This window comes from Salarias fasciatus, chromosome 14 (assembly GCF_902148845.1).
Source record: "Salarias fasciatus chromosome 14, fSalaFa1.1, whole genome shotgun sequence".
Classification (NCBI taxonomy): Eukaryota; Metazoa; Chordata; class Actinopteri; order Blenniiformes; family Blenniidae; genus Salarias; species Salarias fasciatus.
In genome coordinates, this window is record NC_043758.1 from 5,456,811 (window position 1) to 5,483,007 (window position 26,197).

General features: G+C 42.0%; 1 protein-coding gene across 1 annotated transcript in view; it reads left to right on the forward strand.

Annotated features, from left to right (window-relative positions):
• Positions 1 to 26,197, forward strand: part of b3glcta (beta 3-glucosyltransferase a) — a 90,236-nt gene that overhangs the window by 14,373 nt on the left and 49,666 nt on the right. The window contains exon 3 of the mRNA XM_030108708.1: positions 22,834 to 22,873. Coding sequence (XP_029964568.1) covers positions 22,834 to 22,873 — 40 coding nt within the window. The remainder of the gene's footprint in view (positions 1 to 22,833; positions 22,874 to 26,197) is intronic.

Here is a 26,197-nt window from a genome sequence, read left to right on the forward strand (position 1 = left end):
AGAACAAACATCCGTGCACCGGTCTGCACACTGGGCAGGCCGTGGTTTCACTTGGTCAACCAGGTCTTTGCTGGTCCTATTGTTGGTGGTTGAATCCCCGTCTCCTGTGTCGGAAGATGTGTCCTTGAGCAAGACGCTGAGCCCATAATCGCTCCCGTTGGAGGTTGAACAGGTTGAGTACATCATATCGTCATAAAGAAAAAAAACCAACATGACTGTGGGTTTGGTCTAATGTTACTCATGTGGGATTTACTGGCAACACATGGCAAGTTTAGGAAAAAAATAAAGTTCTTTCATTTTCTGGTTTCCTTCAAGTACATAAACGTCCTCAGCAGTATTTTCAGGCGACTCCAAAACATTTGAATTCCAGCTCCGAAAAGCAACTTTGCACCCTGAAGAACAACAAAAAGATATACTAGTTAATTTGGACATCAGGTTCCTTAAGACTGCTGAGGACAGAGGAGAACCAGGGATGATTGTTTCTCTGACGGAGGGCGGACTGGACGCCTCCAAACACCTCGGGTGATCTGAATGAAAGACCCGCCTGCGGCCGTGTTCAGCGTGGCTCGATTGGTCTCCGTTGTGATCGAATCTGTCAGACAGAGATCAAAAACACAGGGCTGAGCTCCTTCTGCGTTTTTTTTTTCTTTTTTCCAGATGACAGGATCTGTTGCATCTGATTGAAAGAAAGTTCTGGTCAAAGGTCACAGAAAAAGGCATTTGATAGAACTGTTTAACAAGGGCTAAAAAAAAAAATGAATCACTTTGCGAGAGCAGGCTCATTATCTGTTTACATAATGGGATCTTAGCTCGTTGCCAGTGTGTAGCAGCTTGTTAGTCGTGTTATTGAATTCTCTGTTTGCTTTTTTCTGTTGTTTATACCCTTGTGTAGTAAATGCTTGTTAATTATTGACAGTCACTGTTATTCATTTTTTGTACTGCTTGGAGGCTTTATGTCTTTGTCTATAGTAGCAGAGGAATTGAATATCACTGTCTGCAGCTGGTGTGGGGAAAACAGCTTTGTCCTTACATCTTAGTGCTGTTTGTATGCTGTTTGTTCCGTGCAACGTCATTGAATTTTTATTTTTGGCTTTAGCTGAAATGGAGAGTGATTTCCCTTCATGCTGCATAAGGTTGGAAGCAGAGCTGCATGATATTCTACAAATTTATTGCAGCATTGGCATTAAACGTATTGGAAAAGACTGACTAAGCTGACTGGAAGCTGCCAGGACCGGTCTCCATGTGTTCTGCATTCAAGGCCTGCATCTCAATATATTTGGGGAGTCGGATGGAGCCTCGCCGCCCTGTACTTTGTTTACAACGGATCGTATTCCTCCTCATTATTTCAGTTACATTACGCCTGGTGGCAACAGGAGAGAATTCAGAAGCGCCAAAGCACAAAAATCAAGAAAAAAAAAAATCACTAAAAACAACAAATTCAGCACCACGACTGGAAACTACAGATGTGTATGTGATGGGGGAAAAAAAGACAAAGGTAAAATTGGGTTCCAGATGAAAGAGACAGAGACGGCACTATTATTTGGAAGTACAAATCTCAAAACACAAAGAGAAGAACATCATTGACTCGAGTGTTTGTTTATAACGAGCAGTATTGATGGCTTGACGGTTTGCTGCTTCATTTGGTTTGTCCTCCTGTTAAAACACTCATATACATGCAAGCATTGCATCGCATTTGCCACAATGTCCTGATACCCAGAGTGCATCTGCTCCTCAGAGATGGCAGATCGTCGTCTCTGGAAGCTGCATTCAGTCTCAAGTTGTTGACACGGTGACCGAGCCTGAACAGGAAGAGATCCTCTCCCGCATCATGCTCAAGTATGCATTTTCACAGTTGTTTGCACTTTGTTATGCTCCCTTTCAAACGTGCCGGCGCAGCCTAAACGGCTGTCGCCGCCTGCGAAAAGAGCATTTCTTCTCTCTCTCCTCTCTCTCCTCACCTTGGGCAGTTGTTTTAAGAAAATCAAACTCAAGAGGAGACGTGCGAGTCGACCGTCTGAATCACTGCGTTAACTCCTCTGCAGCGACCTCAGCTCCACAGAAGAGGCCAATACTTCTTTCTTTTTTTTCCCCCCTCGGATAACAAAGCTGTGAGAATGCAGGCAATATTCACCTGAATATTCCGCAGTAAATAGAGAAATATGAATCCCAGTTTTCCGTGGGCTCATCTGCATGCATTAACCTCGGACATGCTTTAACGCACCTGCGGGGTTCGCTGATCCTCACTGTTGGTGGACTAATCCAATTAGTTGTTGTGATGCATTTGAAAGGGAGAACCAAAGGTCTTCTGGGAACAACTGAGAAATACTTCATGTCCTGATTGGCTCGATTGGTGTCTTCAGCGTTTGATTGTAGGAAAGACAAAGCAGACGGATGCTGTCATGAACAGAGACTACTTAGCCAGTATTCGAATCGTATTCTGCAACGAGGAACTTTTACACATGAATTTACATTAATTTAGTGATTTGTATTGATGCAACTGAACATTTGGATTCAAAAAATTCTGTTTTCCTCTAAAGCATTTCTTGTTGGGAGTGTATTTATCTGTGGTTAGTTTCCTGAGAGCGCGGGTCAGAGCCTGAGCAGCGGCAGCTGTGATGCATTTCTTTGTTGGAAAAAGTATTGAAACATTCGCTTTTCTTCTCTTCAAGTGTCTCATCTGTCACCTTGAGCTTCAAGGTGAGAATCTTTTTGAAAGACTGTCTGCTGTGGAGCAAAATTACAAACCAGAATGACTTTTTGCGTAGAGGAAGAGGCTGTAGAGCCACTGGTCACAGATCTCCGCCGTTCTGCATGCACGAGGATGCTGAAGCCGTTTGTTCACATCGACTCAGAAACAACGAAAAACAAACCCTAAATTTATCCAGATGGTGAAATAAGTCTGTGCACACTATCAGAACAGAAAGATGTGCCTTCAAATGACTTTTCTGCTTCCCTTAAAACAACTCTTTATCTTTTGAGAGAAACTGATAGTTGTGGAGGGGGAAACATCACATGAAAGGATTCATGGTTTTAAGTTGGAAGGAAAAGGAGATTTCAGCTTCAGAGCTGCTGTTGGTTCTCGTCTAAAGAAATCTGCAGTTCTTGCATGACGAGCTGTTTTCAAGCTGAAGGTTTGCTTTGTTCTGATGAAGCAGTGTGATGAAGATGCAGGTTCTCCGTACGTGCAAAGATAAGACCTTCACAATAAAACGGCAACAATGGTGATAATTTTACTCATGCATTTCTTTCCAGCTATGATATGTTGTTTTGTCTTGTAACCCATTTCAACTGGCAGTGAATATCTTACTGAAGACATTCTGACAAATGTCAAGTTAGAATTTTAAGCTTAGAAAATGCTCCTGTGTGATCAGCCGAACTTTTCCGGCTGAAATGTGATGAGAAGCGTCTCAAGCTGAGGCCACGGAGCACACTGTGACCCTAAATAACTTACACAGCAGGGCCTGACAGTGGCGGCTGCCCATTGCCCCTGGCAACCACATTTGGACCACTGTCAACAATTTCGTGCGGTCTGGTCACCTCCGCTGGCAGCCGTTCTCCGGCGTTTGGAAAAACAAAGCCGCCGCCCCCTGAGCCCGCTCTCATAACGAAATGAGCGCGCCCCCGCTGAACCCCGCCGTTGTGTGAGAAATTGCAAAATTACAAAAGTAGAATGAATAACGTAAACAGGAGAGTGGTGTTAATTGTGAATGAAAATAGGTTTTTAACAGATTTCTCTATGAAAACAACATATTTTGCAGCAGGTCCTCAAAATGCTGGAAGCATTTGCTCGATTGGATTGAGATCTGGAGAGTCTGACACTTCGACCCACCGGTTTTCTCAAACTAGGAGCCGGGTCTGAGCTCAGGACAAGAACGAGCCGCTCACTCTGGACATCGACCGTCATCCGGTGTCTCCAGATCACTGACTGACCTGTGTGAATATGATTCCCAGCTGCAAAGAGAGTTAGATATTCAGCGTTGTGTCATTCATCATGCTAATTGTAATACCTTGCAAATGTGAAATTTAAATATGGTGGCATTACTCTTTCATTGTCACTTTTGTTTATGGATGATTAATAAAGACTCTTGTTCTTAATCAAATTCGTGCCGCTTGTTGCTATGGATACCGTCAAAATCCATAACCATTTTTTGCCAGTTAATCATACATTAGAGTTACCTTGACTGGGTGCGTGTAATTAATCGGCGTCATTTGTTCGGCGGCATCGTACAAATGAGAAAGCGCAGCTGGAGTCATGAAGCCTAGCGTCAGTCGAAGCCGGTCGGCGTTGACGCGTTCCTGAGTTCCGTGTTGTGTTTGTGTCTCCTGGTGAAGTGGGAGGGCTTTCATCAGGCGCGGAACAAATGCACATCAAGTGAACCTGTCATGGAGATCCTCCTGGTTTGATTCCTAATACGCTTGACGGAAAAAAAAATTATATTTTTCATGTTCATTGAGCTTCTTGGAGTCACTGGTGATATTATAATAATCAAAGCAGGTGGCATTCTGATTTCTTCTTCTTCTTCTCAAGCCTCTCAGAGGACTGAATAAGCAATGACTGTCTTACTCCCCGGCGCTGCGGGGATTGCGTGTTTTTCTAGGCCGATCATGTTACCGTCCCCGTGGCGCTCTCCTTGTGTAGCCAGAGGACTGATTTCAGCAGGGGTTTGAATTGTTCCAGAAACAAAACTTATAGTTATGCATACTAAATCGAGTGAGCGTCACATTTCTGAGGCCTAAAATCATCACACCTCATGTTGGGAGACGCCACACTCTTGTCAGCACCTTCGGTCTAATAGTTTAGATTAATTATTTTTTAGGCTGACTGTAGTTATTTTGATCATATCTCTGTAGAATCGTCAATAAAGGTGAAGTTGAAGTGGAAGCTGATGATTTGCTGTTTTTCATGGTGTATTTTCGTTGGAACCGAGACGCCTGTTCGACAGTCCTACTGCTGAAGTCCTGAGGGGACAAGTTCAGGAGTAGTAAGTTTGCTTCATTTCACGGCTTCATGTAATTTTTTTTTTGTTTTGTTTTGGTTTGTTTTCAGTTTTGAAGCTACCTTAGATGGTTTTTCGGAGCTACATCTGCAGGAATTATGCATCAGGAATTCTGGACAGGAATTAAAAGTATTGGCATGCAAAGACCTTTCCTGCAGCGTGACCTTAAAAGTCAATAGTGGGTGGCATGGTGTGAAGTGTTAAGCTCTCCTGCCTCATGATATCCCCGGTTCGATCCCGGGCCCAGAGCCTGTAGATCTTCTCCAGCTCCCTCACACCGTCCAGAGCTCTGCATATTAGTTGAAGTGGTGTCTCTCAATTGGCCAGAGGTGTGTGTATGTGTGTGTGTGTGCAGGGTTTTCTGTCTCACTGTGTTAGCTCTGTGATGGACTGGTGACGTGTCCTGGGTTTATCCTGCCTTTCGTCCAGTGTCAGCAGGGATTGGCTCCAGCTCGCTGCATCTCTAAGTCTGATAAAGTGGTGGAGAGGATGGATTTATGGCTGGATTGAAGAGCAGGAGCTCCACTTTTAAACAGCTGTGCTTCTTAAGGCCAGATGAATAAAAAACAAAACAAAACAACATATTTCCTATTTTCATCTTGTGTCTGCGGGTTTATTATTTCATTTCTCATGTATGCAAATTTAAATTTTTCTTCTTCTTGTAAACGCAGTGTTTGCATTTCATGGGAGTCGAGCGTTTTAATTGGATCCTTCAGCAGCGCGATGCATCTGCTCGTCTGCAGCGGATGATCCCCGTCTGCCTGGCACAGGCGGCAGTGCTGGCTGTGGACAGTTGAACTGTTGATAGTGTGTAATGGACTTTCAGCTCTGCTGGCCACTGAAAATGTCACTGAAAATCCTCAACATCATGCCCTTTGCTTTGCTTTGCTTTGCTTCACTTTTTTTCTTTTTTTTTTTTTTACTGTGTTTACTGGAATCTCGTAAATATACAAGATACAAGTATCGCCGTGACATTTCCTTCTAAGGGGCCTCATATCGTATACGGCTTAAAACTGAACAAGCAGGGATGTTATATGAGCAACAGTAAAACTCTGCTGAGGCCGTGGTCACCGCTGAACTGTTTTCAAACTTTTAACTAAATCCCATTTAAGAAACTCTTAAAATTCAGGTCAACTGAAGTGGAAGAGCAGCAGCGGGCTCATTTCTGCAGAACTCTATACCTCCTGGCGTCTTTCCAGTATTCTTTTCTGGCCTGTGTGTTTCACTCTGGGCTCATCCATCCAACCATCTTCAGTCGCCACATTATCCCAGACAGGGCTGCAGCAGGCTGCAGCCGATCCCAGCCGGCACGGGGCTGAAGGCAGGATCCACAGCGGACAGATCACAGGAAAACACAACTTTCACACTAACTGCCAAGTTCACAGTCTCTAATTAACCTCAACTGCACGAGTTTGGGTTGTGGGAGGAAGAAAGGAGCAGGCAGAACATTTTAACAGAAAGACCTCAGAGTGTGGAATAGAGCCGAGGAGTTTCTGAAAACCTGCAGCATCTCATACATTTACGCTCAAGCAGGTTTGAGCCTGTCGCCGGCAACACGGGGGGACAGGAGGTGTTCGCGCCGGTTATCACTCCATCACAGACGGGCTTTCATAGAATTTCAGTTTCCGGGTGACCTCTCAGAGAAGGAAATTCTAAAGTTCAAAACAAACACCAGCCCAAGTCAATCTCTGTTCGATTCATAATTGTTAACTTTTAGAATCGCGCAGCAAAATATGTAAAAAAAGAAAATAACTGCATCCAGACCAGAGAATTGACCAATCACATGCTGCTTATGCAAAATAGATGAATAAATTTAAGCAAGAGAAAAAAATGCAGACATCATCTCCGATCGTTCACTTCAAACAGCCGGCTTTAAAAGCTGTTTTGTTTGAGGCTGATAAATCACTATTTCACTCACTCACTCACCTGAAGGCAAATCAGGTTCACCAATAACATCCTTCTGGATCGGGAAAACCTGTGGAAACTGGGGGTGAAAATGCAAACTCCACACAGAAAGAATCACCTACAATCAAACTGCTTTTTTCTTATTGTGAGATTAAAGTTTAACTCCATTCAAAACTGAAAAAACAGACAGTTTATAGTTTCCTGATCTAGAAAGACTTGGTGAAATGGTCTCAGCTGGACTCCGCCTTGTAGAGATGTTGTGGTATGAGTTCTGTTTTCACCTGCAGTTCTGTCGTTCTTCTGTTGGATTTACAGGACGATGCATGTCGGTCTGACTTGAAGCACAACAGACATAGATAAAAGTATTATGCTGTGGATGACGGAGATGACTCAGCCGTATTCTTATCAAAACCTCGTGGCTCTAATATGGATTGCCTGAACTTGTGTTATTTGTTGTTCTTTTTATGCAGTTAAGTAATTAGTGGATTGATCCTTCCTTTCATTTTCCAGACAGAATAGTGAATAAAGAGCTGAACATTTATGATTCCTGCCTCCTCAGGGCCAGAAGGAACCGATCAAATTACTTGCTGCAGTCCTTGAATTCATTTGTTGACAGTATTCAAAAGGGAGAGAGAAAAAAAATGACTTTTCAGAGGAGCTCTTGAGCACATCATCTAGTGCGTAGCTGACAAAAGGTTGGCGTCTGCAAGAGCAGTTTAACAGCAGCGAGCTGTTATCAGCGGCGTTTTTCTGCTAATTTTCAATTGAAGTCAACAGAATGCAGGAGAGAAATGTTCTGCAGGACATGTTTTGAATCTCTGTGACGTTGTTGAGGGGGGACGGGAAACATGTTTTAATCCTCAAACTCTTTGAATAACCTGAAAATAAAGGTAATAGTTACACTTATTTTAATCCTGGGTTCACTGAAGTGGCTGCACAGTGGGGGGTAGTTTACTGTCCCGCTTCACAGTGAAGTTTGAGTTGACGTGAAGCCTTTCTGAGTGGAGTTTGCATGTTATTCCTGTGAATGTGTGGATTTCTTCCTGCAGTCTAAACACATGACGTGAGTGTAAATTACCTCGTGACCTTCCCGGAGTGCAGCCTGCGTTCCACGCTCAGTCAGGCCGGATCGGATCCAGCAGCAGGAACTCCTCGTAGGACGGAGTGGCACAGAAGATTGATGCTCCATGTGAATTGAGAGTGACATCTTAAATACCCATGTTCAATCTCTCAAGTGCTTAACCCTGTTATTCAGACACTGACAGCTTCTGGCATGCACGCTCCTCATAACTATAGCTTTCAGACTGTTTGTAATATTGAGAACATTCAATTTGTACCAGGAAGCAGGACGATTTAGCTTCGTGTCCATATACATGATGATTACAGCGGCTCACAGGCAAGGCAGCAGGACCTCATGTCTGTGGCATGAAATTATAAGAACCATCAAAAACACAGCGAACAGAGGACACATGACTTTATATCCTGCCTCCTGCAGAATTGCCATTGTTCATTTGTCAATAAAACTCTTTCAGGTAGAGTAGCAGACATGAGGCCCAGTCCAGCAGTCTGGGATGCAGGAGTGAAAGTTTACCTGCTGTTAAGCTGGCTTTAGCAGTCAAACCACACGGTGAAGATGAATCTGGAAATACAAACTGCTGCAGTAGGTAGTAGTTTTGGGTCATTTCACTGGATTTGGCAGCAGCTTGAATCACCGAAAATGGCTTTTTCTTAAAAGATTTCAACTTTTTTTTTTGTAATTGTCACACTTCATCACACTGAAACGAGTCAGTTTCAGGTGAAAAAGCCAAACGTTGAAATTGAAAGGTGCAGCTCTGGATCAGTTGGCCGAGTGGGTCGTCTTCTCCTCCGAAGGTCTTCGGTTTGATTCCCCGTCTCATTGTTTGATTCTGAACCCCGAGGTGCTCTCAGCAGGGTGCCGGCAGCTCGCGTGGCGGCGGTCATCGTAGTCAGTGCGTGCGTGAATGAATGAGGCAGTGTGAATCATCTAAAGCACGTTGACACTGCTCAGGTGGTGAAATGCTCCCTGTAAAGGTAAAGTCCATTGAAAGACTATTGAAATGGTTAATGGACTTCATTCTCACCGCTTCAATAGCCTGAAAAGGATTGTGACGGCCGTCCGCTGTCATGAAAGGTGCTGAAACGTTGTTAGAACAACTATTGTTCAAGGACATTTATGAATATGGACAGGAGAACATTGGAACTGAACCAGCAACCTTGGGATTGGAAGATGTGTTTCTGTGAAATTGCGTGAAGTCTTCTAGTGACATGCAGCCACTTCTCTGTGCGTTCTTTGCTGTCTGTAGAAACAACTCCTTACTCTGTCCTTGATCTCCACAATAAAGCAAGACATGGAGTTTGTGCTTTCATGAGCATCATACTGACCCAAACCGCCATTATCGGCCCACACCCATGTACCTGCACCTGCGAGATGAAGAAACAGTGTCCAGCGATCAGTGTGTAAAATATGAGAAAAAAAATTAGAAGAGAAAGCAACGGGGGGCGCTCGAGAGCAGCAACATGTAAAGACGTGTATTCCCTGAGCTCCGCATGAAAACGACAATTTCACTAAATTATATCCTCTAAAACAATACTAGACCTACTTTAAACAAACGATAAACTTCTTCGGATAATATAGCTGCATTTTTTTTTCTCTCCGAGCGGGTTTTTTTTCTACTTAATGCCAAGCAACGTCCGTCGTCATGTCTCACAAGGCCAAGTCCAAACAAGCTACAGCAAAAGCCCCGGGCTCCCCTGAGACGGGTCCCCCGAAAGACACGCCGGATCTGGCCGTCGCTACCATCATGGAAGCCATCAAAGCCTCTGAGCAATCGGTCCTGACTAAGATCGAAGGCTCAGTTTCTGCACTGTCGTCGGACCTGCATGCTAAGATAGAAAACCTTTCCAAAGAGCTGCGCGGGGAAATAGCCAAAGTTAGCTCCGAGCTACATGATGCGCTGGATAATGCTAACCAGGAGCTAAAGCTACATGCTACATCGATACGGAGTCTGGAGGACGGGGCCAACCATTACTCCGACCGGGTTGTTGAGCTAGAAACACAGCTCACCTCATTAAGCTCCCAAGTCAAGCAACTGACAGCCAAGGCGGAAGACTTGGAGTCCAGGCAACGCAGAGATAACTGCCGTATTATCGGCGTGGATGAAAGCTTTGGAGATGTTCGTATGGAGCAGCCGGTGGCTAAACTGCTGCAGGACTCACTGGGTCTGGATTACACCCCGACACTCGACCGTGCCCACAGAAGCCTACAGCCGAAGCCGAAACAGGGGGATTCCCCACGGCCGATTGTCATTAAGTTTCACTACTTCCAGGAAAAGATGGATATCCTGAGGAAAGCTTCAAACCAGCGCCCCATCCAGCATAATAACAAACAGATCTTCATTTATCCGGACTACACTGCTGCCGTGAGAAAGCGTCGGGCTGCCTTCAGAGAAGCAAGAGAGCTGCTGAGCCGCTGCCCCAACACCAGGTTTGGCCTCCTGTTTCCTGCGACGTTGAAAATCACTGCTCCAAACGGTGAACAGAGATCATTCGATAACCCGGCCGAAGCAAAGGAGTACATTATCAAGCACCTGCAGACCGGAGACTCAGGTAACTGAGAGGATGTAACTCTCACACCTACAGGAAAAGCTGCGATGCTGTCACAGACTTTATTTGCCTATATGTAACTCAGACAATTGTGTGAAACTACAGCAGCGCGGAAAGCTGACATTAAAGATGTGAGAATAGTTCCTTTGTCACAGGTCTGTTTATGCCAATCAGTTCGTAAATAATTATTATATTGTCAATCAGCTTTCTCAATCACCATGCTACTCCATTACTCTTTTTCTTCCCCCCCCCTTTTTTTTTTTTTTTTTTTTTTTTTTTTCTTTTTTGGGAACCTCTCAGTTATTTTAATTATCATGTCCTACTATATTCATTATGTTCAACAGTATATCGGACTCATTCAGAGTGGATTTGCAACTTGATCAGCATTTTATCCACCCTTGGCTTATTTGCAGCTCTCTGTATTTTTGTAATGTTTCTAAATTTCCACTGTTCAACCCCCTTGTTCCCCCCCTTTTTTTCCCCCTCTTTTTTTTTTCCCCTCTTTTTTTCTTTTCTTTCCTCCCTCCTGTTTTTGCTTAAATATTTATTTTCGATTTATGGCAGCTTTTAAAGCAATCACTTTTGGGAATTCTAGTTTTGAGGACAGTTACTTTTTTGCATTGTTCAGTTCATGCATAGCTCTCTTAGGGATTAGTTTAGTACGAAGTGTTCGTGTTGATGGTTTGCTCACCTGGAGATGGAGCAACCTACTTTGATGGGCTGATAGCCTGCTGGGATGGGTACCAAAAGTTTGTATTTATTTGCTATTGTTTTGTAGTTTTCTGTATTTGGTTTTTAAGTTGGCTTGAATTGTGCATTTGTATTGCTAGACCCAACTATCTTCTGCAAGGACTTGATGGCATAGCATATCTCTGTAAGCTTAAAAGGATATGACATCACAAAGACAGGTGAACAGAGCTCCGGGCTCTATCTCCTTCATTTCATGGAACATCAGAGGCATGGGCAATGCAATTAAACGGAATAACATTTTTAGTCATTTGAGATCATTTAACCCAGACGTTATTTTTCTACAGGAGACACATTTAAAGGTCAACCATCATTCAAAGCTGAGAAATAGCTGGATCGGTCAGGTTTACCATTCCAACTTTAACCATAACTCCAGGGGTGTTGCAATCCTCTTTAAGAAGGGAGCTCAATTTAACCATACCAAAACGATTACTGACTCCAATGGTAGATTCATTATATTAATAGGTAAACTCTGTAATTCCCCAACCATTCTTGTAAATGTCTATGGCCCCAACTGGGATGATCCGCAGTTCTTTACTAAGCTAATTGCCTCTTTACCTGATGTCAACACCCATCTGCTTATAATAGCTGGAGATCTAAATTGCGTACTACATCCACAACTAGATAGATCCAATCCGAAACCAAACAGTCAGTTATCTAAGTCTGGTGGCGTCCTTGAGTCTTTCATGCACTCTTACTGCCTCACAGACCCCTGGAGGAAACTAAACCCGGATAAGAAACAATTCTCATTCTACTCATCTGTCCACAAAAGTTATTCAAGAATAGACTATTTTTTAATTAACAGTAATCTTTATCCACATGTCACTAATTCACAGTATCACAGTATTGTGGTATCAGATCACTGTCCCGTACAACTGGATATTCATTTCCCAGAAAATGTTGAGCCCCAACGAACATGGCAACTTGACCCCTCTCTGTTATTATGTACTGAATTTAAGAAATTTGTTGCAGAGCAAATTGATTTTTTTTTTGAAACAAATGACTGTTCAGGCATCTCAAGACGTGTTCTATGGGAAACACATAAAGCCTACATTAGAGGCCAGATAATTTCATATACCGCCCATCAAAATAAACAACGCAATAAACGTCTTTCAGAAATTGAGCAGTCCATTTTGGACATTGACAAGAAACACTCAGTATCTGCCACATCAGAGTTACAAAAAGAACGTGCTTTGCTTCAGATGGAGTTCAATAACCTATGCACTGATCAAGCAGTAAGAAACTTACTCAAAACTAAGCAAAAATGTTATGAGCATGGCGAGAAAGCAGGTCGACTACTCTCTCATCAACTCCGTCAAACAAACAGTAATTTCCAAATTACAGAAATAAACGTTGGCCCAGATGTAACTACATGTGACCCAAAACTTATTAACAGTCAATTCAGAAAATATTACTCAGACCTATATGCTTCAAACACAGATGCAAGCATATGTTCAATACAATCGTTCTTAGATTCCTTAAATATTCCTACTCTTAATTCAGATGCTCAATTCTCACTTGATCAACCTCTCACCGCTAATGAGATACAAGTTGCAATTAATTCCATGCAGAGTGGACGAGCCCCGGGACCTGATGGGTTTCCCAGCGAATACTACAAGATATTTGCACCCAAATTAGTACCTATTCTGAAAGCAATGTACGAGGAGACTTTAGAAAATGGCTGCCTACCACCAACTCTCACTCAAGCAACTATATCTCTGATATTGAAAAAAGATAAAAATCCGCTTGACTGTTCATCTTACAGACCTATCAGTCTCCTTTGCTGCGATTACAAAATCCTGACTAAAACACTGGCAAATCGACTGAATGATGTGATACCAACACTAATTCATCAAGACCAAACTGGCTTCATTCCAGGTCGACAACCATTTTTTAATATGAGACGACTCTTTAACGTCATGTACTCCACTCACACATTACAGCTGCCTGAGGTAATCCTATCACTTGATGCCGAAAAGGCCTTTGATAGAATAGAGTGGGTATACCTACACGCAGTCATGAAGAGGTTTGGATTTGGTGAAACATTTTGTAATTGGATCAAAATTCTTTATAGCAACCCAACCTCGGCTGTTAAAACAAATGGTTTAATATCTTCATATTTTCCTATTCTTAAAGGTACACGTCAAGGCTGTTGCTTGTCACCTTTTTTGTTTGACTTAGCCATAGAACCTCTTGCAATAGCGATGAGAGGTGATGAGGGAATTAAGGGCATTCAGAGAGGAGACGTAATTCACAAAGTTGCGCTCTATGCGGATGATTTGCTTCTTTTTATCACCGATCCGTTTCAGTCTATTCCCCACCTTTTAGTTTTATTACAGAAATTTGGGAGTTTTTCAGGCTATAAATTAAATTTAACAAAAAGTTTATTATTCCCTATTAATGACATAAGTAAAACATTAAATTATAGCTTGTTCCCATTTAAAACTGAACGTCAGTCATTTAAATACCTAGGTGTGAATGTAACCAGCTCATTTAAAACACTTAGAGCAGTAAACTTTGACAGTTTATTAGAACATACAAAAAAAGAACTAGAAAGGTGGTCACGCCTTCCAATCTCACTAGCTGGCCGTATCAATGCCCTCAAGATGACAGTATTACCAAAATTCCTGTATCTTTTTATGACAATTCCTGTCTGGCTCCCAAAATGTTTCTTTGGTAAATTAGATAAATGTATTTCAGCTTTCATATGGAACCACTCAATACCCCGAATTAAGAAAACTTATCTTGAAAGACCCAAACCTGAAGGAGGGCTCGGTCTCCCAAATTTTCTTTACTATTACTGGGCATCGAATATTTCCAAATTGTCATACTGGATATCAACATTTTCTGACAATGATGGGCCCGCTTGGGCATCAATGGAACTTTCATCACATGCATCAATATCACCAATCTCTTTTGTGACGGCTCCACTCTCATTGTGCACCAATAATAGGATTTTTTCCAATCCTGTTGTTTCAAGTTCCATTAAAATCTGGATACAATTTTGCAAGCACTTTAACCTTGATCAGATGAGTGGCCTTTTTCCTATATCCCATAACCACCTCTTCGCTCCCTCACATACTGACTCAAATTTTGCTGGCTGGCGCAGACATGGTTTGGTCTTTTTTGATGATCTATTTGATGAAAATTCCTTCCTCTCCTTTGAATTCCTTGTAAAAGATCACAATATCCAAAAATCTAATTTCTTCAGATACCTCCAAGTCCGCAGTTTCGCTTCTAAATCTTTTCACTCTTACCCAAAGCCCCCGGACAAAAATGTCTCTCATAATTTGCTAAACCTAAATCCATGGAATAGGGGTCTAATTTCTAGGAGCTATAAAATAATACAAAGCATTGACCCTCCATTGCAAACTAAAACACGAGAAGCTTGGGAACGGGATCTCGGTACCGCAGTTACAGATGATGTTTGGGCTCAATGCATTACTAACATACACTCCTCTTCTATATGTGTTAGGCATGGGTTACTACAATTTAAGGTCCTTAATAGAATTCATTACTCTAACGACAGACTAGCAAAAATATATCCATCCATTCAGCCCATCTGTCCCAGGTGTGCCAACTTAGTATCACTAGGTCATATGTTTTGGTCCTGCCCCCGCCTCACAAATTTCTGGTGCTCTGTATTCCATTGTCTATCAGCTCTATGCAATACATCTCTCAATCCTAACCCATTAACGGCTATCTTTGGAGTCGTACCTATGGTAACACATACTACAAACTCTCAAAAGAGAGCAATAGCGTTTGGTAGCCTTATAGCACGCAGGTTGATCTTAATTAATTGGAAGTCCAACAAATGTCCACCCTTTAGGAGATGGATTCAGGAGGTGCTGTCTTTACTCCAACTAGAAAAAATCAGGCATACATTAAATGGGTCAGATGACAAATTTGTGAGAGTGTGGTCTCCATTTATTGAGTTTGTGAAGAAGTCACATTTTTCCTAGATTATGTCATCCGAACGACAGGCTTAGCTGACCTGTTTGAATAGTCCACCGAGATTATAGTTCGACACTGACAGCTTTAACAGTGATGCTAGTCACCCCTTCTCTTAAATTATGCCATGCTCTGCCCATGCCTTATTGATCGTCATTATCACTCTTCCAAGATCATTATGGCCTTGCACGTCTGAAATTTCACCAGATATCAATGGGTCTCTTCTTTTTTTTTTTTTTTTTTTTTTTTTTTTTTTTTCTGTTCTCTCTCTCTTCCTTTTGTGTACTTTTGGTCCCACGGGAGGGTATATGGGGAGGGTTATGGGATTATGTTCTTCTTTGCCATTTTGTATGTCTGTTTGCTTACTTGTTTATATAACTGAAAACCTGTTTAAATAAAGTTATTAAAAAAAAAAAAAAAAAAAGAAGAGAAAGCAACATCAGGTGGGAGATTCACTGTCACGTTAATATTTATGCATAATGAGTGTTGCCAACTCATCAGTACGGAAAGTCTTCTGTCCTCTCTTAATGACATCATATAATTTGCATGATTATTTATTTACAGCATAACACAGTGCAAGAGATCAAAAAGTGAAAAACCCTGTATGTTAGAATATACAAATAGGTTTTCCTCTGCTGATTTCTGCTTAGTTTTGCCACTTGCAGTGAAGGAACGCTGACATTTCATCCGGTTGGATTTCACATGTGGCCACTGCATCCTGCAACAACACCAGAAGAAGTTGCTCGATATTTCACCAGTTGCGTTTGACGTAAAAAAAAAAAAAAAAAGAGTATTTGGAAAGTTGCCAGATTTAACGAGAAACGCGCCAAGTTGGCAGCACGGCCCACAATGCATTGCCTTTTCTTTTAATCAAAGTTTTAAAAAGACAAGTTTACTGCATTTAATGTTAATTTACTGGCACTTATGCAATCATATACACATAATTTTGTTTTTTTTTGGGGGGGGGGCTTGTTTTCATAGAGCTGGTTGCTGATTTCACTGGCACAGCCTCCAGCAGTGTCGCACAACTGCCAGATATTGAAAGTTGTCCTGAAAAAAGTGGCAAAATCGCTCTCTCGCTGCATATATTTTGACAATTCAAGAGCCATAAAAATCTAGATAAATCCACTCATTTGAGGTGTTTTAAAGGCTTCTTTTCTGAATTGCACATACTCTCCTTTCGCCGGTCAGAAATCCTAAAAAATTTCTGCAACCTTGAACGATTCTTGCCGTCAGTGAGCAGAAAGCTAATGCGAGCTGACGGGTCAGTCACATCAGTGAAGCGTCTATGCCCTCGGGGACGGAGCGATGTGGCGACGGGGCGGTGGGGGGGTGGGGGAGGCGGCAGCTCCGCCGAGTCTGCATGTGAGGCGCCTCCAAATGAAAGACTCTGGGTCAAAGGCCCGTCATTGCCGCTGTCCTTGATTGCATAATAATCGCATTTTGTAGGCGGGGCGTCGCCCCCGAGAGGAGTTTACACACACAGGTACTCCGCCGCCGCCTTGGTTCAGAGCGTGACCTGCACGAGGCGGGGTCTTTCTGCCAGCGTGGCGGCGCCTCAGATCAAAAGCAGCCGCTGGATGGTGAAACTAACCCTCTCAGATAGACAGTGTGGACTCATAGCAATTTCTTTTTAACACCTATGGGTGTCTGATTCTTCCTGCAAAAGGCTGACAGCCCGCTGTCAGGCGGGATTAGGGACGGCGTCACCTGCATGCAGAAGCATCGGAGGCCAGAAAGAGCCTGGCTCTGTGAGCTGAGACTCCTTCGTCTCCCCGTAATGGTAAAAATGATCCAGGAGTGGACGGGCTCTCACTCTGCTGGGGAATATTAGATCATTTACTGCAGACAGATTTGCGGACTGTGTCGGGTTTTTTATGAAGTGCAGCCACGGAGAAGGATTTTTCAAAGGGTATTGTAAGTAAGACCAGATGAGTCATTTCTTAAATATAAAAATTTAGCTTTCTCTCACGTTGTTACTTTCCTGTTTATTAAGACATAAACTCTTCTCTGGTCTCCATCAGGCTTCAGTCTCTCGAATCTGAATGAAATTTTAGGGAAGGCAGACAAAGAAAATGCAAATTAATGCACATTTTTATCCACTGCTTTATAGTGATTATAAATCAACCTCTTCAGTCAAGTGCCATTAAAAACTGCGCAGAAGAACCGGTCCGTGTGAGATTATGCAATTAAAAGAGGACGGATGACGGTAACACACTTTAAATGTTGCATTTGTTTAGTTTGATTTTTTGAAGGTCACTCTTTTCCGGGATCTGCCTCAATATGATGCCTTCATCTGCTGTTTCTGCTCAGTGCAGCTGCAGAATCGTCTCACCAGGTTTCATATTTATACCGTTCAGCTCCACAAATATCTGGAAATAAACAGAGTTTTTGAAAAAGAATTGAAAATAACTATTGAAAATGCAGACTTTCAACTATATTTTTGTATTTATATCAGTTGACTGTTTAAAAAAAAACCACACATTTTAGACGTGTCCTCAAGCAATTTTTTTTTTTTTTTTAGCTATTTTTGTCTGTGTTCATGATTTCCTTCATGAGTTCATTTATCAGGAGCAAATAATGTTTAGGGTTTAGTGTTAATTTCAAAAGTGCAACAATTGTCAGAAAAGTTTTCACTTACTGTCTCTATGTTTCTGATTTGTTTTTGTATTTTCTTTTATTTGTAACAGAATAATTCAAGTGCTCTATGTGGACATAAAAAAGGAGTCTAGAGTGCTTTTATATAAAGTGAGAAAACAAATAAAAAGAGGCTAAAGCGTGGAAATCAGAAGTAAACAATCAAAAAGTCATTTGAACACAAACATCAAACCAGTGCAATTTGAAATTATCTCAACACAATAGAGTTAAAAATGAACATAAATAATAAAACTGCTGATGTTATGAAGTGAGGAATCTCAAGTGAATCCAGGATTTCATTGATCGTGCTCGAGGGGACAATAAACAGAATAACTGCACAAGAACAGGAATGAGATGAGAATATTGTGTGGATCCTTTGTTATTGTTGTTTTTGAATCTACTGGATATTTGAGGATTTGAACCAGGGAACTCTCATGTCTGCAGAAACAAGAAGCTTTGATGATGTTAAAGGTGAATGTTGGATTCTGTTCAACCAAATCCGGCCTTTTTTTTAAACTTTGAATTTCTGAAGTAGCTAACAATAGATACCATTATCTGCAATTTCTAAGTGAAAACTATTGCAGAGTGTGTTTTCCCCCCACATTTATTGCCAACTGTACATTTTTGTTAATTTCAGGCGCTTTGAGTTGCGTTGTTGCCGAAGTGTAAATAAAGTTGCCTTGCCTGAATACACATATGAATGTCTCCTCTAATGAGATAGTTTTCTGAATGAGAAGATTGCCACTTCTGCGGCCACTTAGTCCTCACTCCTGACCATCCGTCAGAGCATGCCGAGGATTCTGTCTGACGGGTGACGGACGGGGCTGAGTAACAATCGCTCTTCACTCCGGGCTTTTCTCTAATTACTGCACCGCATCGGGCAAATCGGACAGAACCTGCGAGGAGGTTATGCTAATAGAGCAATTTACCACGCAGAACGTGATGCACCCGCCCATCTTCTAGAGCTGAGGGTCGAGGTGAGGCTGCAGCTTCATCCCAGATACACACTAATTAACTGAACTGTGGGAAGAACATGCAAACTCCACACAGAAATGAACTCAAGTTCTGTAAATCACCGCATCACTTCTTCACAGGCTCCCGACCACTTTGAATGGCCGAGGATTTATTATAAGATATTTCTTCCTTTTTTTTTCTTGCTTCTTAACGTCTTCAGTTTTTCTGACAATGATGACTTAGTGACGACCCTATTTCAATTTCTTCGCCAAATTCATTTTTTTTTTTTTTTTTTTTTTGCTGCGTCTCTTTAATACATCTCAAAACATCCTCCATCACGTCTCAGTAATTAATTCTGCGCTTGCAGACACTCATCTCTCTGTCTAATATTTCCACTGCAGACCTGTGAAGCCCTCATTTGAATACTCCTGCCTCCAACAGGTCTGCGCAGGTTGTCAATCACACCATTATTTTTAGTGGATCATCTGCATTTTGTCAAGGGAAGGCAGGAAACCGGTCTTCACAGAATTCCACAGAAGCCAGATTTTATCATCTAGCATCCACTACTCACAGCTTATATTCAATAAATCACTGAATCTTAATAATATTCAATGTTAGTTTTTTTGAAAAGCTACTTGAGTGATGTTTGGTTTGATTTTCAAGTCGATTTTAATGTTTTTAGGTCTTATTTACACTAATGAGAGCCTGATGGAACCACTATGGTGAATTGATTTCAGTTGGTGTGTATACACATGCACGCACACACACACCGAGGGGGTTCAGTGTCTTGCTGAAGCTTTTGGGGCTTCAGCCGCTCATCATGAGATTGGAAGATGACTTGGATGGATCAGCTGAGCCACAGCAGCCCCCCAATTATCTCTCAAGTGTCTCTGGTCGGGGTTAAGAGCACCTTTTCCCTGCAAAACTTCCAGATTCAATAAAAGTCAGTCTGAGGGATGGAAATAAGCTCTTAATCCAGGCAGCTTAAGTCGGTGTTCAGACTTGAAAATAGCATCGCTCTAATGAGCAGGCAGCGCCGGTGGGGGCATTTACAGGTGAGAGGGTAAAATATGAATCCAGGTCGAGGACTTTCAAGAGTTCGGTGACACTGTGACTGCAGATTTTACAAAAAGATTAGATCCTGCTATTATTTCACCTGCTGTCAGGGAACTCGGAACCGTGAGAAGCAATTTATGAAGAATGTGCTTTTACATGTGGTTCACCCAGTAAAAGACTGAGCCTCATGCGGTCATGTTTTGGAAAAGCTTGTGCCTTTTTTTCTTTCTTTTTTTTTTGGCCAGATGATCTAGTGTTCGTTGCCAGAGGCAGCTGCATCAGGAGCCTTTTTCTGCCAAAACAGACGCCTAATTGAAATGAAAGAGGAGGCTGCTTCTTCTTCTTCTTCTTTTTTTTTCCCTCTTAACTTGACACACAACCTTACATCAGTTCATTATAAAAAAAAAAAACACTGGGAAAAAAGACAATACATGACAAATCGATGTGTAACAGTGGAGGAGTGTCCACACTTTGGCTGGATTCAGAGATTTCTCATTAAAGCCTCATTAAAACCTGTCACAAATCATTAGGTCCTGCGCAGGCTTGTGTAAAATCATGTGGGAGGAGCACACGCAGGCGTTATAAACACAGAATCAACGTATCGGAGGCGTCTGACGTTCTGTTATTTGCGGGGAGAAGTCTTGGTTTAGGGCGCGCTGCTGCCACGGCAACAACGTGCCATTATTTTAAAAAATGGGGAAAATCGTTGATGAAATGACAAAAAAAAAAAACAAAAAAAAAAACTAGAAAACCTTATTTTTCGAAATAGATGGCTTTAACAAGGTTAATGGAGTAAACTGGCTTGAACAACATCCACCATCACCTCGGGGCGGCAGGGCGCTGGAGCCGATCCCAGCTGACCGGGAGAAGGCGGGATACACTCCGGACAGGTCACCAGTCCATCACATGACACACACATTTTCACACCGACGGGCAATTCAGAGTCACCGATTAACCTCACACGCACGTGGGAGTGTGGCAGGAAACTGGAGTACCCAGAGAAAACCCACGCAACTGAAAATAAACCACACAAACTGAAAAGGCGGGGAGGAAGGAGAGGATTCAGCCGGAAACCGCCGGGCTGTTGTAACTAATTGAAATTTGGTCGTAGGAAATTAAAGCCTGGCATTTGATATCTTCTTTGGAGAAATTCACATCAACATTTGGATATTAACCTGCGCTACACCATCAACCTGTTCACCTCGGCCAGGCGAGTTTGCTATCATGTAACTTGGGACGCTGTGACCTTCTTCAGGAAGCTGATGAAAAACCTCCAGCTCGAAAACATTGCCCTGCATTCTGACTGTTTTCTCAGGGTTAAAGAAGTCTTTCATCAAAAGCTCTTTTCATTTTGGCTAAGAGGCAAAAGTGATAAAATACAAAAAGTTATCTAAAGATTAGCTTCATTTGGCAGCAGATATTTTGATGTTTTATGTCAGACTATCAAAATCAATTGTGATTATCCTTAAAAAACCAGCACTAAACCCTCCACTGACTGCGTTTCTCTGTTTTCATTGTTTATTATGGATCTTTTTCAGCAAAGTTTCTGCAGTTATTACTGCTCTGCAGCTAATCAGGGACCGGCAGCAGCACACCGGGCCCCGAGGCCGTCGCACCGTGCACCTAAACTTTTCCACTCGCTAATTTGTTTTAGGGATATTTTCCTGCAGTTTCCGGGCAGTTTCCTCCATAATCACTTGTTATATAAGATGTATTTTCAAGCCGGAGAGTTTTTGTAAGAGTAATTATCTGATAACGAGTCAGATTCTCCTGACTTACACCAGACTCTTTTTTTTTTTTCTTTCCCCCTACCTCTAGGTGCCTTCACTCTTAAGCTAAGGAAACGATTTCAAATGAGAAGTGTGTGATAAGATGAGACAGAAACCTTGTGGGCATGACTAATGCTACTGAGTCCAATTAAGCTGATGTACGCACTGAATCAAATCACCCCGATATGATCTCGTCTGCCTGTGCATATATTTGCCTCCAACTCTGATCACCTGCAAAAATAAAGAGGAGACGGATCGCGTCGCACGTGCACAAATCATCCCCGTGAACGCGTCTCCACGGCGCCTCGGCTCTGCGCCATTAATTCTACATCTCATTTGATACTTGTCAAAATCCTTAATTTAGGATTTGATGAAATATAGGAGGGACAGAAGGTGCGGGGGTAAAAAAAAAAACTAAACGACGTGCCGTCGGTTCGAAGCTGTCGATGGGCAGGAAATGGAGTAAATGAATAGCTTGTTCACGATTATGAATAGGCTGCTAAACGCGCTGAGATAGCAGGTTATATATAGGCTGCCTCCAAACTCCCGTGATTCCCCGTTACCGGCGAGCCACACCCGCCCGGAGAGGGGATTTACGGCTCGGCTCGGCTCTCTGAAGGTGGCAAGAGATGATTGTTAGTGCAGAGAGGAAGTCGTAAATCAAAACAGGTCCCGGTTTGTCATTATCTATTAATACTCTGGAGCTCCAGAAGCAGGCAGAAGTGGCACGTTCCCGTCTTCTCCCCAGACTGAGAGCGTTCCTGTGAACGGCGGAGGTAAAAGGCAGCGCTTCAAAGTTTCCCCCCAGCTCGGGATTGATTCACTCATCTCTCCGCGGTCTGCAGCCGGCGCTGACGGCTCTGGAAGGTGGAACCGTGCTCGATGCCTTAATTGAGCCCAACGCCGAGAGCTTTAAGTGCCGCAGGCACAAAAACCCACACAATTAGGGAGGACTAATGACGTGGGGTATCGCCCATTATTTCTCCAAATAACCCATAGGGGCTTCCATATTTAGTATCACTAAGTCTTAATTAGTGATTAGGAAGGGGGAAATGGAGCATTTAGTGGGAAATGAGCATCTTCACACCAGCCTTATTTCCCCTGTTTTGATAAAACAAAAACGTGGATGTATGTAGGTCATTATTTGAAGGCTGCTGTTTGAATTATTGAAATGTCTCTCTGTGTCTTTTCAGAGCCAAGATAATCTGCACGTCATCCACAACAATCAGCTGGGTAAGTTTGGCTTTTCTTTCCAATTAGCAACAATAATGATAATAATAAAAAAGAGAGAACAACAATGGAAAAGGACAAACGTAGCAGCAGATATTTAGTTCATGTGGGCCGGATGATATTGAAAAAGTTACACTAAATATTCAGTACATTAAATTAACAGTGGGAGGAATAAAAGCACAGCTTGAAGACTTGTGGAAGTATTTATTGTTTTAAATGTTGGTGATGATTTGTTGCATTTCCTCTTCACATTTCTCACACACACTTTTTCTTGTTAAATGTTTGCTGCTGGGAATCTGAACTCCGTGCCTCTGCAGATGCCTCCGCAGCCCGTGTGTGTGTTGGTGGGCGGAGCTACGTTTGGTTTGATCTATGGAGGATAATTGGTTCGCAGCGGAAATGCCCTCACTTCATTAGTTAGAACATTTTGTTACTCAGAGATGAAGAATGTGCCGGTATTTACATTGTACTGCTGTAGGCTTCGTTTTGCTTTTTTTTTTTTTTTTGGTTTTTCTTTCAAATTGCAGCGTCTCAAATCAAGCTTTAGAGTTCAGAACCTGTTAAAAGTCAGTAAACCTGTTTCAGATATTCTGAAATATTTTAAGGCTTCACATCTTGCTAATAAGTCAGTGATAGTTTTGCTCCTCAGACCGTTTTAAAAAGATTTTAAATAGTTTCCTTTTCCAGACAGGAAGTGGATTTGCTCCTCTGCTGCAGCTGTCTGGTCGTTTCTTGTTTTTTTTTACCCCACTGATTGTCGGCTCTAAGCTGATTTAGTCAGAACATCTGCCGAAGCACCTCGACTTAATATGTAACACAAGGTCTGACGTCTGCTGGAGGTTAAATTTGTGACCTGTAGCTCTGCGCCGCTTGTTCCAGGTAAGAAATGGGCTTGTTTAACCCGCCGGGACCCGCAGTAACGTACGTAATTCTCCATTTACTGTCAGCTGTAACCTTCGCTGAGTTTCAGATGATCCTCTCATTCTGGTTTCCCAGAGAACAAGAAAATCCATTATGATGTCCAGAAATACTGATGAGGTGTGAGCTGGAATCAAATCGCGCCCAGCTTGACAGAAAAAAATCAAACCATCAAATTTGACCTGAAGTCTGATGAGTTCGTCTGAACTCCGGAAAAATCACACAGAGGCTCGAATGCTTCAATCAAACCTGCGAAAACGTCTTTAAGCACACAGGTTTAACGCAGTTACGACAAGGCCAGGTTACTGAGCGTTAGAACTGAGATTAACGGATAAAACAATGACTGGTGACAGTGGTAACTATGAGGTTCATGGATCAAAATGTTATTTACTGAGGAATTAAGTGAGATGAGGAGTTAATAATAATAATACATTTTATTTATAATGCACTTTCCATTTCAAACAGAAATCTCAAAGTGCCAAATTGCAAAGAGTTCCAGTATCTCCAGTGCAGAAAATGTCTTTGACCAACTGAATAAACACAACAGAGTCATTCACAGCATCATTTCCCTCAATCTCTCTCAGCATATTGTAGATTTCAATACATTTTTTCCCAAGTAGCGCACAGATTTTATAGCCTAAAGAAGTGATACAGGAAGTGTTACTGAGGCCAGAAGTCGAAAACAGCCTTTTGGTTTTTCCTACAGTTTTCCACCAAATAAATTTGCCTGAAGCTGAAAACATGTTAATTATTGTAAAAGAAGAAAAAAAACATCTAAAGAAAAAACTGTACATAATAAAAGCATTCATTATGTTTCATAGCTGCAATTTATAAATCGGTGTTCACATTCTTAGCCTTTTAGCTATTATTCCTCTTGTTTTAATCGTGGATTTTTTTCCGAATTCGAGCTATTTTGGCTATTTCAGTCATTTTACTGACTTATAGATGCTGAACATATGGTAATGTTGGGGAAAAAACACTAAGTGACTGTTATTTTTTGTATTACAGTATAATTCAGCTAATTGAGCATAAAAAGGAACATTTCCCATTTGTTGGTCCTTTCGCCATTTGATGATAAACCAGTTCTTCTACGATCATGCCAGGATTTTATTTTTCTCAGGTTTAAAATCCATTTAATTTTAATTTCCGTAATGCGATGGCTGATATTATTCTTTGAGAACCACTGACCTGAAGGTCTTTTCTTTGGTAAATCCATTGAAAACCCGATTGATTTGTCGTATCATCTGTTAATTGTAGTGTGGTAAATGTTAAACTCCAGTATTGTCTCAAAGCTTTACATCAGTGAAAATGATTTAGAATTTTGACATTTGAAGAGATTAACCATTATGGAATGTCTTTCCAGATTTCAGATCATAATATTTTCAAAGGATTGGAGTATTATCTCCTGATGAAGTTATGGACGACGCGCCTCCATTGAAAGCATGTTGCTCAGTGTGAGGATTAAATAGAAAATACTCCAAAATGATTCTGGCAAATAAAGTTTTTCTTTTTTTTTTTTTTTTTTTTTTTTCTGTACGAAACCTTGAAAATTTAATCTTCAGCGTCTCTCAGACTTCATAAATATAGTCCCATCTCCTCATCGATTTGACAGCATCCAGGAATTTCATAAGTAGAGCAAATAAAAGGATCTCATGCTTGCCTTTCATGCTTCGGGGCGCTCGTACAATCGCCATCTGAGAGCGATTTTCAGGAGCCTACAGTGAAGTCTGGAGCCCGTTTTTTTGGACCTCTGCCTGCTCATTCAACTGGGTCACCACAGATGCAAAAGCACACAAAAGCAACTTCATGATGCTCTCATTTGGCACCTCGGCTCAGACAGGAAATACAAACAGACAGCGATCTGAAAAATGAAGCTACCCTATCTGGCACCGCCGTGGTAATTCCATTTGTTACACCAGAGAGGCGACGCTCGCCTGCAGAGTCTGTTTGTGGGCAAGAAATTAAAGGGTGAATAAATGAGAGTAAGGCTGCCGATTGTTTCAACAATACAACAAGCTTCAAAGGTATTACAAGCTTTTTTCTTATTGTTTTTTTTTTTTGAAGAATAGACGACCTTCAGGGTGGTATTAAATCAAACAGCCGATATTTCTCCAGAAAATAAAGAGCTGCATCAGTGAAACGAGGCACTTTGGCCGTAATTGTCTATATCGTCACGTCTTTGAGCTTATAAAACTAATTCCTCTTCGACACATTGTGCAGTATCTGGAAAATAAAGCAGGCAGCATCTCAGCCTCATGAACAGCTGAAACCTTGGAGAACATCACCTACCTACCCGCCTCGGGTTAAGAAACCAGCTGCAACAGGAAGCTGCTCGGCGCTCAAACATGCTTACATGCACATGTTTTCCATCAGTGCCCAGGGCTCCCAGTCCCTGTTGAACAGTGCATG